A 12,551-nucleotide genomic window follows, 5' to 3' on the forward strand; every position below is an offset into this window, starting at 1 on the left:
AGGATTGCACAAATTTTTAAGTTTAATTTTAGGGATTTGCACATTTAGTTTTACATATAATTCTATTTTCTGAGCAACTATTAAAGTGATCTTCCTCCAATATATTTCTAAATATCCCGCCCAATACACTTAATCAAATATACTTAAAAATCAGTTTTCTTAAAGAAGCATACAATGTAATTCACTTGCAAAATAGCATTTCTTTAGTAAAATCAGGTAATTAGCCTAAAAATAAGACTTGTTCCTATTCTGGAACATAATGCATTTAATTTGGATTCGGGTTAAGTTTTAAGTTCGTATAGTACTCATGCAATTTAGAAGCAAAGGAGTTTCCTTATCAAAACAATCTGAATAGAATCTGAGATCTGAAGAGTATGAGCTTTCTTTCCTTTCATACCAGCCTGTAGACTACTCTCTATATTAATAAGGAAAGATACTAGCTGGGCAGAGTGGCACACATCTGTTACCCAGCTACTCAGGGGGCTGAGGCAGGAGGATTGCTTGAAGCCTGGAGTTTGATGCTAGCCTGGATAACACAGCAAGACACCATTTCTTTGAAAACAAACAAACGAAAAAGATTCTGTAGTTGTTTTAGCCATGGACTTTAACTTGTAAGCTTCTCAGTGATCAGAATGAGGTCTAGCTCTGTGTTGTATTAGTTTGTTAATGCTAACAAAATACCACACAAACAACAGAAATTTATTGTCTGATAGTTCTGGAGGCTAGAAATACGAAATTCAGGTGTTGGCAGGCTTTGTTCCTTCTACGGGCTGTGAGGGAAGAATTTGTTTTATGCCTCTCTCCTTAGCTTGTAGATGGCTATCTTCACACTCCCATGACATTCCCTGTATGTGTGGCTATCTCCAAATCTTTTTATAAGAACACAAGTCATATTGGATTGGAGCCCACCCCATCACCTCATATTAACCTTATTACCTCTATAAAGGCCCTATCTCCAAATAAGGTCACTCTGAGGTATTTGGGATTAGGACCTTCAACACACAATTCAACCTGTAACAGGTGTGTAAGAAGGTAAGCAAGTTACTACAGCAAAAATCACTAGAAATTACATGTATCTAATTTACTTAGGAAATTTGAGTTAACTAATTTTTGAATATATTATACAAAGATAACACATTGTAAGTGATAACATATCCTGATTTATATTCTTATACCATTTTAAATGTTTTCCCTTTTTTGTGAGGGTAGGAATTTCAATAGACTAGGTTTTCTAAATAAAATCCAAGATGTTGTTTTTGCTGTTTTAAAGCTTCTCTAGATAGACCTGCTCATTAGAAGATCAAGATAGATAGCTCCAGTTTGACTTTTCCTTTCTAATTTATATGTACTAGTGGCTTTTTTGTTTTAAATATTTTTGACCAGCTGATTTACATTTGGTGATAAGAAAATAAGTTGCATTTATACCATGCCAAATATCCTGATTAAAAACTGGAAAATGTGTCCAACATTTTTTCAAACATAGCTTTCCCTCAGGACACTGCTCCCTTCTGACTTAGAGCCATCAATCCTTTCAGCTCATATAACTGGGTTATATCAGGTAAAAAAAGCTTGGATGTGCATTTCCCAGGGACAACTGCTGTGAAAACTCCACACTGGAACCACCTTTTATTTTCAGATACTCATGGATATGAGGTTTTCCTCTTGAAGAGGGAGAATGTGTGTGTTCTTTTTAATGATCATAAGACTCTAACAAAGGGGATTTTTCATCTTTGTTTATTTTATATTTTCAAGACAATTAAAATATTGAAATGTTTAAGTGGGTGACTATAAAAAGTCTGAATGAAAACTAACTTAATATGAAATGAAAAGCACTTGTCAGGAATTTTCAAACTCTTGCTTAGTACTTACTATGGAATAATGATTTCTAGAAATGAAAAACAATCTGTGAAGAACAAATTGCTATTGGTGGGGGAAAAAAGAGCCAAACAGGAGTAGGAAAAGGTGATGACAAAATAAAACCTTATGAGGCTTACAGCCAGCATACTAACATTATCTACAATGTAGTTTGATATTTATTCTACTTGACCAGGTCTCTTAGGTCCTTTCTCTGGATAAATATTTTTAACTACTAAGGTGATTACAAATGAAAAAAAGGCCAATAAAGTGACTACTATCCTCAGGGCTTTGAACCAGTTGGGATAATGTGGCAAGAGAAAAAGTTCAAGGTGTAATGCTATCCCCAAACCTATTACTACCATGACTATGGCTTCACTGAGTCTTTCAGAAATAAGGAAGGCAAACCATGAAAACACAAGAGGAGTTGTACTATTAGCTAAATTAAGATAGTCTGGTTTGGCTGGACTACCTTCTGGCAGAGCAAAACCCCATCTGACCCCTCCCAAGAAAGATAGGAAACTGGCTCCATAAGCCATCTGCATAAAAGCTAATACAGGGATATAAGTCTTTGTCATCAGCATAAACAGTGGTGGAGCAATGAAGGGGATTACTCCTGCCAAAGTTACATATAATGCTGGCTTTGGGCTGTCAGGCAGGTAAGTGATGGTGCTTGGTGGCCTGGCTGGAAGTACTGCTTGCTTCTCCTTCTTCTTAAAGCTGCATGGGGATGTATGATAGCATTGTGTCTTGCTCATACACACTGGAAAGGATGACAAAAGGCAAGGCCTTGGAAACCAAGGGGAAAAGTTCTGCTGGAGAGATGTCTTCAGAGAGAGTGTATCTGTTTTCCTGATGGCTCCTAGTCCCCTCGGGAAAAGGTACTTTAGCCTCTACAAAGAAAATAAAACCAGAAGACAAATAGAAATCATATGTACATAATTTACTTATAAAATTTGAGTTAACTAACATTTGAATATATTATACAAAGATACCATATCCTGATTTATATTCTGATGCCATTTTAAATATTTTTCCTTTTTTGGGAGACTAGTAAGACAAAATTAAAAAAAACTACTGAATACAAACCAATGATATATTTCAATCAACCACTAATCTCATCCTATGAGAGAAATATCTGAAAGAGGAGCAGGTAAAGACTAGATCTTTAGCAGCTAGCCTTCTAAACTGACACTTCTATTTACAACTGACAAAAGCAGCAGCACTAATTACTACAAGAATGCTATTTTATATAGAAAAAAGAAATTCACCTTCCAATTTAGCTTTATAAACACTGCATACTTTTCATAGCTCCATGCCTTTGTACATGTCTCTGCCTAGAATTCTAGTTCTTACTAGTTTTCTATTTAGGGAACTTACCTCATCTTTCAAAATCCAGCTTAAAGTTTTCCTTAACCCCTTTCCAGTCTGATTTAATACTCCTATAGTAAACACCCTATGCACATTTCCATCATAATTCTTCTCACAGTGAATTAAAATTGTGTGTTTACTTGTCTTAGTCTCAGTAGATTTCAGAGTCAGGACCATTTTTTTTTCCTTTGCCTTTAAAAAAAATCCCCAGTGCCTAGCATTGTACAAGGCCAAAGTAATAACCTTTCCTGCAGATTCTGTGCTTTAGTGAGCAGATGCCAGACTGCAACTAAAGTGTTGGATGAAAGAAAAAAATGGAAGTTATTTAAGAATCTTGGTGATTCCTCAAACATGCTAGGAATGATCTCATCTTGGGACCTTTTCTTACTTTGTCTCTATTTGGAATGCTCTTCCCTCAGCTACCTGCATGGCCCATTCCCTTGTTTCTGACCACCCTATTTCTAAGTGCAATCCTACATCTATTCTTGATCTTCCCTATTCCGCTTTCCTGCTTTACAGTTCTCCAAAGCACTTACCATTTGACATATTAAATATTTTACCCAACTCTTTCTCCCCTTACCTGAATACATGAAGATAAGGATTTTTGTCTTTTTCACTGCCACTGTGCTACACTAAGCACTGCTTGGCAAATTGTGCTCAAATATTTGCTAAATAAACCAACCTTTGAAGATGCTGGAGAAAACTTCTGGATGAAGTGAAACATACTGGGCACTGTTGAAAGTCTTGTTCAGGAAGATGCCAGGCAGTTCTGATTAACTTATTTTTACAGCCAAGTGGATGGACTGAATCAGAAGCATGGTGCTGTGTATAAAACAAGATATCACTTAATTTTCCTCATTTTATACATTAATTTTTAAACAGTAGTAACTCATGAAGAATTTCTCACATATAACACAATTTCCTTTGAAAAGAATCATTAATGTTTTCAAAGTATCAATAACATAGTAATAACATCTTTTTCTCCCTTGAACTGTTCTTTTAGCATTGGTTGTCTGGTGTAACAGAAAGAGTAATGCACAGAGACAAAAGATCTGGATTTTACAAATACCTCCACCACTTCCTAGCTGTGTGACATTGGGCAAATTGCTTGAGTGTCAGTTTTCTCTTCTTTAAAACTGAAGGTCTTCAGAATGGCATTTTTGTCAGATTTTTTTTTTAAAGAAGGAAAAAAATCTGAAAGTCATAGCTTCTCTGTTCTCTTTTTTCTCCTTAGTTTTATACTTTGGGGCTTAAGAGATTATAGCTCAGGCCAGCATGGTGGCTCACACCTGTAATCCTAGCACTCTGGGAGGCCGAGGCGGGAGGATCGCTCAAGGTCAGGAGTTTGAGACCAGCCTGAGCAAGAGCGAGACCCCATCTCTACTAAAAATAGAAAGAAATGATCTGGACAGCTAAAAATATATATATAGAAAAAAATTAGCCAGGCATGGTGGCGCATGCCTGTAGTCCCAGCTACTCAGGAGGCTGAGGCAGAAGGATTGCTTAAGCCCGGGAGTTTGAGGTTGCTGTGAGCTTGACGCCATGGCACTCTAGCCCGGGCAACAGAGCGAGACTCTGTCTCAAAAAAGAAAAAAAAAAATTAGCCGGGTATGGTGGTGCATGCCAGTAGTCCCAGCTACTTGGGAGGCTGAGGCAGGAGGATTGCTTGAGCCCAGGAGTTGGAGGTTGCTGTGACCTAGGCTGACATCACGGCACTCTAGCCCTGGCAAGAGAGTGAGACTCTGTCTCAAAAAAAAAAAAAAAAAGTTTACAGCTCAAAATAATGACAGTAGCTACCAATACAACTTAGCTGTGAACCAGGCACTATATGTATTTTATATGCATCAATTCATTTAATGCTCACAATAACCTCATCATCTTGGTACTGTGAGATAGAATAGCCTAGTGTCAAACAATCTTGGTTGGAATCCTGGCTTCACCATTTATTAGCTGTGGGACTTTGAACAAGATATTTAACCTTGCCACAGTGCAGTTCATTCACCTTTGAAATAAGGATAACAACTACATCATAGGATTGACGTAAAATTTAATAAGTTAATATATGTAAGGAATTGAGAACTGTCCCTGAAACAAAGTAAGCACCTTACACAGGAGGGACTGGTTGAGAACTCTATATAATGTAAGCAGCCAGTAAGCAGCTGAATGAGAATATGAGTCCAGATTTGACAATCCCTTTTTTTTTTTTTTTGAGACAGAGTCTCACTCTGTTGCCAGGGCTAGAGTGCCGTGGCGTCAGCCTAGCTCACAGCAACCTCAAACTCCTGGGCTTAAGCGATCCTTCTGCCTCAGCCTCCTGAGTAGCTGGGACTATAGGCATGCGCCACCATGCCTGGCTAATTTTTTCTATATATATTTTTAGTTGTCCAGCTAATTTCTATTTTTTTTTTTAAGTAGAGACGGGGTCGGGCTCTTGCTCAGGCTAGTCTCGAACTCCTGACTTTGAGCGATCCTCCCGCCTCGGCCTCCCACAGTGCTAGGATTACAGGCATGACCCACCGCACCCGGCTGACAATCCCGTTCTCAACCTGCAGAATGAGGTGTCTAAAAGACAAAATCTACAGTTGCTGCTTAATTTAAAAAAATAGATTTAGTGAACTAATTTCTTGATCACAGATATTAGGGCTAGGTGGAGAAATCCTGTATACCCATGTCTTTATACCTAAGGAATCAAGTAGAGAGAGGTAAGTTATCCCAGGCCTCGGAGTAGCGTTTAGACCACACTCACCCCCTCAACCCTCCTGACTCCCAGACTAAAATATCCACAGAGCCCACCTATCGCTTTTGCTCAAAATCACTTTGTTCGTGAAGAGTTCTGGGACCACTCCATTTAAAAGCTCACCCCGCCCCGTTATCTTCGGGAACACCCTATCCCCTACGGCACGTACTTTCCCACTCAATGGTATTAAAGTGGACAGTGATAGGCCAAGGGCCAGGGACGGCAGGTGGTGCGGGGATTAAGGACACAAACCCAAGGGTTAATCTGCCCGATTTAAATGAAAAGACCAATAATATTCCCACTGCCCCAGTGAAAAGATCGGCAACCAGCCTCGAACCGACGTCTGATAAAGGGGGGCGGAGTTTAGGCTCCAGTGTTTTCGGGAAACAGCCCAACAGTGCCCACGTCTCCAATTTGCAACCAACCGGTGATGCCCTTTCCCGACCTGCACTCGCGGTGGCCCTCATACTTACTTGCCACAGTCGCCCGGGAAGGTGGAAAGCAAAGTCGCAAGAACAGCGACTCATGGAAGACACTTCCGGCAAGTGGATTTAGACAGCCCCCTACTTCCTGATTACTGAAAAAAAATGAGTCCGGGTAGGAACTTGACCTGTGCTAACTAGTTCCCACGCTTGGCTTTCTGTTTAGAGGCCATTCTTTTAAAAATCTTAATTCTAGTTGAAGTCAGATGTTGAACAGGGTACCTGAACGGTCTTTGACTCTGTAAGTCCAGGGTTTCCAGCCAGCATATCTTCCCGCAAAGTTCGGGATCTGAAGAGTGATGGTGGCGGAGGAAGGTAAGAGACTTGGGAGTTTAACCCAACTGTGACTTGGCCAAATTGCTTGCCATCTCTGGAGCTAAGTTTTTACTTTGTAAAACAGCAGGGCTTATAGGATCTATGGGGCACATCTCACTCCGCATTACGGTCCTTAACTGCTAATATTACTTAAAGGGGGGGGAAAGCCCAGTTTCTATAATACTTCCATTCTCTCTGCTACGACCTAGAAACTCCATTAAGTAATAAAGAGCACAAGGGGCAGGATTTTCACCTCCATGAAAGGTGTGGTGATAAAAGCGTTGGGCTTGGGAGTGGAAAGTTAGATCATTCCTCCTGCCATCTTCGGCTTTATTTCTCAGCTGTGTGACCTTGGGCAAGTCCATTCTCGCCTCTGGGCCTCTTGTTTCACAGTCGGTCAAAGGAAATGGTGATTTGAATGTCTTTCCCTCTCTAAGGGTAAAACCGAAGACAAGTAATAGATCTCAAGAGGTCCACGACAGCCAGTTCTTCCATCCCTCCAGATTCTAGATAGTCTTGAGTCCTGATTGCCAACCTTCATATGGTTTAGCTTTCCAAGCCGGATGGAGCCACAGTTAAGTCTTCGCAGTAGTACCTTTTAGACGAGCTAGGCTTTCACTTTTCTTTCTTTCTGTCATGGCAGCACCGCCCCTTCCCCTCGTGCGGTACCCAATGAGACTTCGGGTAGGACGGCTTCTTAGCACTGCCAAAGGCGCAGGCTCTGGCCAAAACCCGCCTGGCGCTGGAGCAGAGGCGTGGCGCCTGCCCTCCGGAGGAACTACCACTCCCAGCGGGTACCGCGGTCGACCCAGCCGCGCAGGCCTCCGGAGCCGGGCCGTGTGGTCCTGGGGGTTGGAGTCTCAACGACGCGCACACGTGAAGGAGCGGAAGGTGGGAAGGGGTCGGAAAACACATTCTTCCGAAAAGTGGTTTGCTAGTACTTGTAGTAGTTTGGGGATGCGTGCTTACCCAGAGGCAGGTTGTAGGAGGGTGAAGAAAAAAGGGGCGGGGAAGAACGGGTACACATAAACACACCCATCCACTCATTCGCACGCGCCCAGGCCTTAGTATTGGGCAGGGGGTTAAGTAGGGAAGTTACTAAACGGGGCTTGTCGCCGTCCTTCAGGCAACGCGAGGAAAGGCAGAGGATTCAACTCCGCAGAGGGTCAGGGGCGACCACACGCCGCCTGGAGCCAAGTTGAAGGGAACCCGGGTCAGGACAAGCAATAACGGCCGTTCGCGCCGCCGATCGTTGGCAGCGTGGGGCGCGGACGTCCTCGGCTGGGGTCACGGGAGCAGGCCCCTTGCGCATGCGCGCGCTCCTGCAAGTGGGTGTGTGAGAGGCGGGGTGGGATGGGGGGGAGGGGAGGAGGAGGGCTGTGCTGGTCGTCGCTCCTCCTCCTTCACCCGCTCTGCCCCTCCTGGGCCTTGTGGGCCGGGCAGCCATTTTGGGAAGAGCTTTGTTATGGTTGTGGGCTAGCCACCTCTGCCGGGTCGAGAAGCTGGGGACGCGTCCTCAGACTCCGCGTCTCGTCCCTGGCCGTAGCCCGGCCGCTGCCCGGTGAGTGGGAGTTCGGGACGACGGGACAGTAGGGGAGTCGTCCCGGCGCGGGGCTCCGCCCGGAGCCTAACCAACCAGCTGTTAAAACTAGTTGAAAGAAGCTCTCACACAGGTGGTTGGGTGTAGGTCCGACCGGAGAGGGGCGAGCGGAGCCCACGGGTCGGAAGGATCGGGACCGGACACCCTCCCCGCCCGCGCGTGGAGGTTTGCGCGCGAGCGTCGCGGCGGCTCTGGGCGAGCGCTCCTGCTTCAACTTTGGTCTTCGGCTCGGAACGCTCACCTGCGGCTCTTTGGCTCCTCTCCAAGCAATCCGGCTTGGTGCTGCTTGAGTGGTTTGGTTTACGGGCTCCTTTTTCTTTCCTCCTCAAAGTGAGAGCTAAGGGCTTTTGTTTTCCTTCGAAGGAAAACCTAAGGAGGAAGAAGTCGTGTGAGTGAAATGTAGGGTAGCTGAGGGGAAAAGAGTTTTAACCTCCGGAGTTCCGGTTCTCGGTGGTAGTGAGGCGTTTTCCTTTAGGTTAAGTCTATTCAATATCTACCGTCTGCCCTCCCTTGAACAAAACAATATTGGTCGATCCCGAAATGTTTTAACGAGTATTGTTTTTTTCTGTTTTAAATCTGCTTCTCCCCAACCTGTGAAATTCAAAAGAAAGGCTGGATCTAAAATGGCTGTAACTTGGGGAAGTGCACTGCTCTTCGGTAACTTAAATACGTTAACGTCTTAAAATTTTAGTCTTTTCCCCTGTGGGGGCATTAACTGAATCTTTTGGTCTTTTTGCTATTGTTGTCTTATCTTTAACACTCCTTTTGCTGGGTGAAAACAAAGGTGAGGCTCACAAAGTTTGCTTACTCCCAAAAGTTTACGTAAGTATGGGTGGGGTGCGGATTTTTTGGGGGGGAGGGTAGTTGCTTATAGTTTTGAAATTGTACTGTGGTGTCAGTTCTGTCTGCCAACTTTGTGCTCTGAGGTTGGCTTGTCATATTTGTTGAAATACTTGTTTTTAACTTTGGTATTTATTGCTTGCCAGGAAAACACGGAGTTAATGGTGATTTATAGTTTAGTATACTAACTAGTCACGTTCCTATGTTAACCCCATCCAGCAGTAAAGTGATTAGTAGTCTTCAGTAGACTTAAATTTGTAAATTGGTCGACTGCTGATCTTTTCCAAGATCTTCGATATCTAATATTTGAAAGGAAAGTAGAGTGCTTTTAAGTTTGGGACATTTACTAGAATAGGGTAAGACATTTTAACGGGTGAAAACCTACATTCGGTGTGGTGTGCCTGATTGTTTTGCCCTTTTAAACAAAAGACTGTCTTAATCAATTTTTTGAAGCCAGTAAATCCAGAAGCTTTAACTAAACAAAAAGCATAAATTGGAAACGAAAAACAGTAAATTTCAGTGTTTGGAAAGGTGCTTGGGTTTCATGTTGCGATCTGTTTAAACGATAAAATAGTGAAATGCTACTTGTGAATGAGAACTTTGAAATTAATAATAAACTATCATCTTTCTTAGGGAGTCAGTTTCCATGTACCTTCTTACATTTTTTTCCAACACAAAAGTTTATTTTTGTCAATTTTCCTAGAGATTTTTTGTTCTTAAATTATTTTGATGGTTTTACAGGAAAAGCATTTGAAGTTTCTAATTGGAATTACAAGATAATTGCTTTGTGTTTTGTCATTGTTGAGTACTGGACTTGAGTGAGACCTTACTTGTAACTTAATTCCACTTTTTTTGGAGGGGGTACTCAAAACACTTTTGTATGTGCTGAAATAAACATTCTTTCAATCAATTCTGGATGGTGTCTTATCAGAGCTCTTGAAATTTGGGGAGGGGTAAATGTTGGGGAGCCTTCTTTATTTTGAGTGAATTCAGTTTACCAGATTTCTCATCAGTGGCTGTTTGAAAGCTTAGCTGAGGAGGGCACATTCAACTATTTTAATAAGTTTGGAATGATAAGAAATCTGGGGTACATTTGTGCATGTAATTGTTTTTCCTTTTTTGCATGGCCAATCTTTGTATATAATTCATTTTTAATGCTCACTTAAAGATAAAACACAATAGTGAATCCTACTTGAACAGATTGCTTATCTTTGTTTTATGGTTATAATTCTAATGTGCCAGGGACTGTTGCTTAAAGTGCTTTATATTTATTATTTACTTCTGTGACTAGATATTGTTTTATCTCCCATTTTATTGTTGAGGAAAATGAGCCCAGAGACTTACTCCGCTACTAGGTAACAGCCTGTATTCAAATTTAGGCGATCTATTGTGCTTAACCGTTACATTTGTTGCCTTTAAAAATAAAAGTAAGACTATTGGTCTAAAGATGAAAGGCACAAAAGACTTTCAAGGGATCCCAGCTAAAAAAAGTAGTTGATGAAAACAGCAAATTTTGGTGTATTTACAGTTTTTTAGATAGATGAGGGGGAAAATCTAGGTGGTGGAGAGATAACATGTTACTTCAAAAGTGGCTATAGTTGCTATTGTCTGGAATTTAACATGTGGTTTTGCTATTGGAGACTTCACTGCCCAGGGCACTTCTAAATCAGACCCTGATTGCTCTTTCCCACTGAAATCTACCCAAAACAAAACTGCCTACAATCAGACTTGAACAATAGGTCAGTAAGAGGAACTGAACTTCTTTTGTCCACAGGTATACCTTAACTGGTGAGGTAGATACATTCCTAAGGTTATGCAAATTGAATTTTTATAGGTGATTTCAAATATACTAGGCAGACATTTACAGGAGCCTATTTTCCTTTACTAAAGTAAATAATCAGCCTTTACTTGATCTGTTCAGCCAATTATTTTTCATCTTTCAGGCCAAACAGTTCAATAATTCATTTTTTTAAGAAGCACTGAAGGCTGTACTGTAGTTCCACTTCCAGTATACTAGAGTCTGGGAATATCTGGATGATCATAAAACATTATTCCTACCACCAGAGAACTTTACAGTTTAATAGATAAGCACAAAAGTATGTACAGAATAACAACATAGCCTTTTTTTAAAAAGGTGTTGATTTTAACATTCTCCTTAAGTTCACCTTCCTTTTGTAAGATAAAACTCCTTTCCTTTTGTTAACCAGACTTCAGGCTAGAAAATTACCAGCATGAATATGTTTTAGTACTGTTTTTCTGAGCAGTAGGTTTGTGTAGAATAAGGAATTTTTTTTCCAGAAAAGTCTTATTCATTTAAGTTTGGCTATATTTACATTTAGCTTCCAAACTCTATTTCTGCTTATCATAAGTTTAAATTTTCAGTATATAAAAAAATTGTTACCTGAATTATTGCTATGCTTAAAAGTTCATAAGTATGTAAAAAAATTGATTAGGGGGGTGCTTTGGTTAATTAAAAGGTAGAGCTATTTCAGTTTTTGTGCTAGTTGTAAATTACTTTTTAATTAGTCTTAGCAGTTATGGCAGAAAGGGGAATGGGAACCATTTATTGTGGGCTTCATAAGCTAGATGCTGTTAATACAGTCCAAATATATAATCTCATTATTCCTTACTACACTTGTTTAAAATAGGTATCAACCCTTCTACAAGTGAGTTTATACAGAGGTTCCAAGAAGTTAAGCAATTTGGGTGATATAATGTCTGATCATAGTAAGCTCTTCATGACTGTTATATGAAATTGTGTTTAATGAACATCCTCTTACACACTAAACCAGCAAAATTCTGTGAAATCTGAACAGATTTGTTGCACATGGAATGGTGTTTTTCTTTCTTAGATACTACTTTTCTGTTGACTTTTCTAATTTATTTGACTCAGGATTCGGGTCCCACACACTGCAATTGGCTGACATTTATTTTGTGTGTTTCTCAGATTTTTTTCCCTTGTACTTTGTTAAGGAAACCAGGTCATTTGTTCTGCAGAGTTTCCTACATTCTAGATTTTCCTGATTCCCTGTGAATTGCTAGTTGGATATAGAGGCTTAGATTGAGATTTGATTTAGAGGGTAGGGAGGAGTGAGAAAACTAACTTCGTAGGTGATTCTGTGTATTTGGGGATTTTTATTTTCTATTGTTCAGTAATTCTCATATCATTTTCTTGCACTCTCCCTTTGAGCAATAGAGTAATTTTATGCATTATTTATCCTCCTTTAATATGCTCTGTAAAGTGGAGTGTTTGGTTTGCTTTGGTGCCCAATTCTGTTTTAACTTTTCCAGGTAGTTTCCTGTCTTTTTTTTCCCTACTTGTGTATTTATTCTATTATAAAACTGAGCTAAG

At 40.8% G+C, this 12,551-nt stretch overlaps 2 protein-coding genes across 4 annotated transcripts in view; one reads left to right on the forward strand and one right to left on the reverse strand.

Moving 5' to 3' along the window:
* Positions 1-680: 680 nt before the first annotated feature.
* On the reverse strand, positions 681-7,454 carry TMEM69 (transmembrane protein 69). The gene is made up of 3 exons (XM_045545538.1): positions 6,436-7,454; positions 3,908-4,047; positions 681-2,747 (listed from the first exon to the last, which is right to left on the reverse strand). Exons 2-3 carry the CDS (start codon positions 3,947-3,949, stop codon positions 2,034-2,036), a joined length of 756 nt encoding a protein of 251 aa, XP_045401494.1. The 5' UTR covers positions 3,950-4,047; positions 6,436-7,454; the 3' UTR covers positions 681-2,033.
* Positions 7,455-7,531: 77 nt separating this feature from the next.
* GPBP1L1 (GC-rich promoter binding protein 1 like 1) overlaps positions 7,532-12,551 on the forward strand; it is a 53,245-nt gene continuing 48,225 nt past the window's right edge. For 2 of the 3 annotated variants that reach the window (XM_045545533.1, XM_045545535.1), the window contains exon 1: positions 8,183-8,320. The gene's annotated coding sequence lies outside the window, so the exon portion shown is untranslated. Of the gene's footprint in view, positions 7,651-8,182; positions 8,321-12,551 lie in introns of those variants that run through there. The other variant, XM_045545534.1, reaches the window with a different exon arrangement.

This window comes from Lemur catta, chromosome 3, assembly GCF_020740605.2.
Source record: "Lemur catta isolate mLemCat1 chromosome 3, mLemCat1.pri, whole genome shotgun sequence".
NCBI classification, from domain to species: Eukaryota; Metazoa; Chordata; class Mammalia; order Primates; family Lemuridae; genus Lemur; species Lemur catta.

Bases quoted from the DNA above. Each gene is read 5' to 3' on its own strand.
- TMEM69 (XM_045545538.1), bottom strand. From the start codon at position 3,949: ATGTTTCACTTCATCCAGAAGTTTTCTCCAGCATCTTCAAAG. The intron at 2,748-3,907 runs GTTGGTTTATTT...TTTTCTTTGTAG, and splicing joins TTTCTCCAGCATCTTCAAAG to AGGCTAAAGTACCTTTTCCC.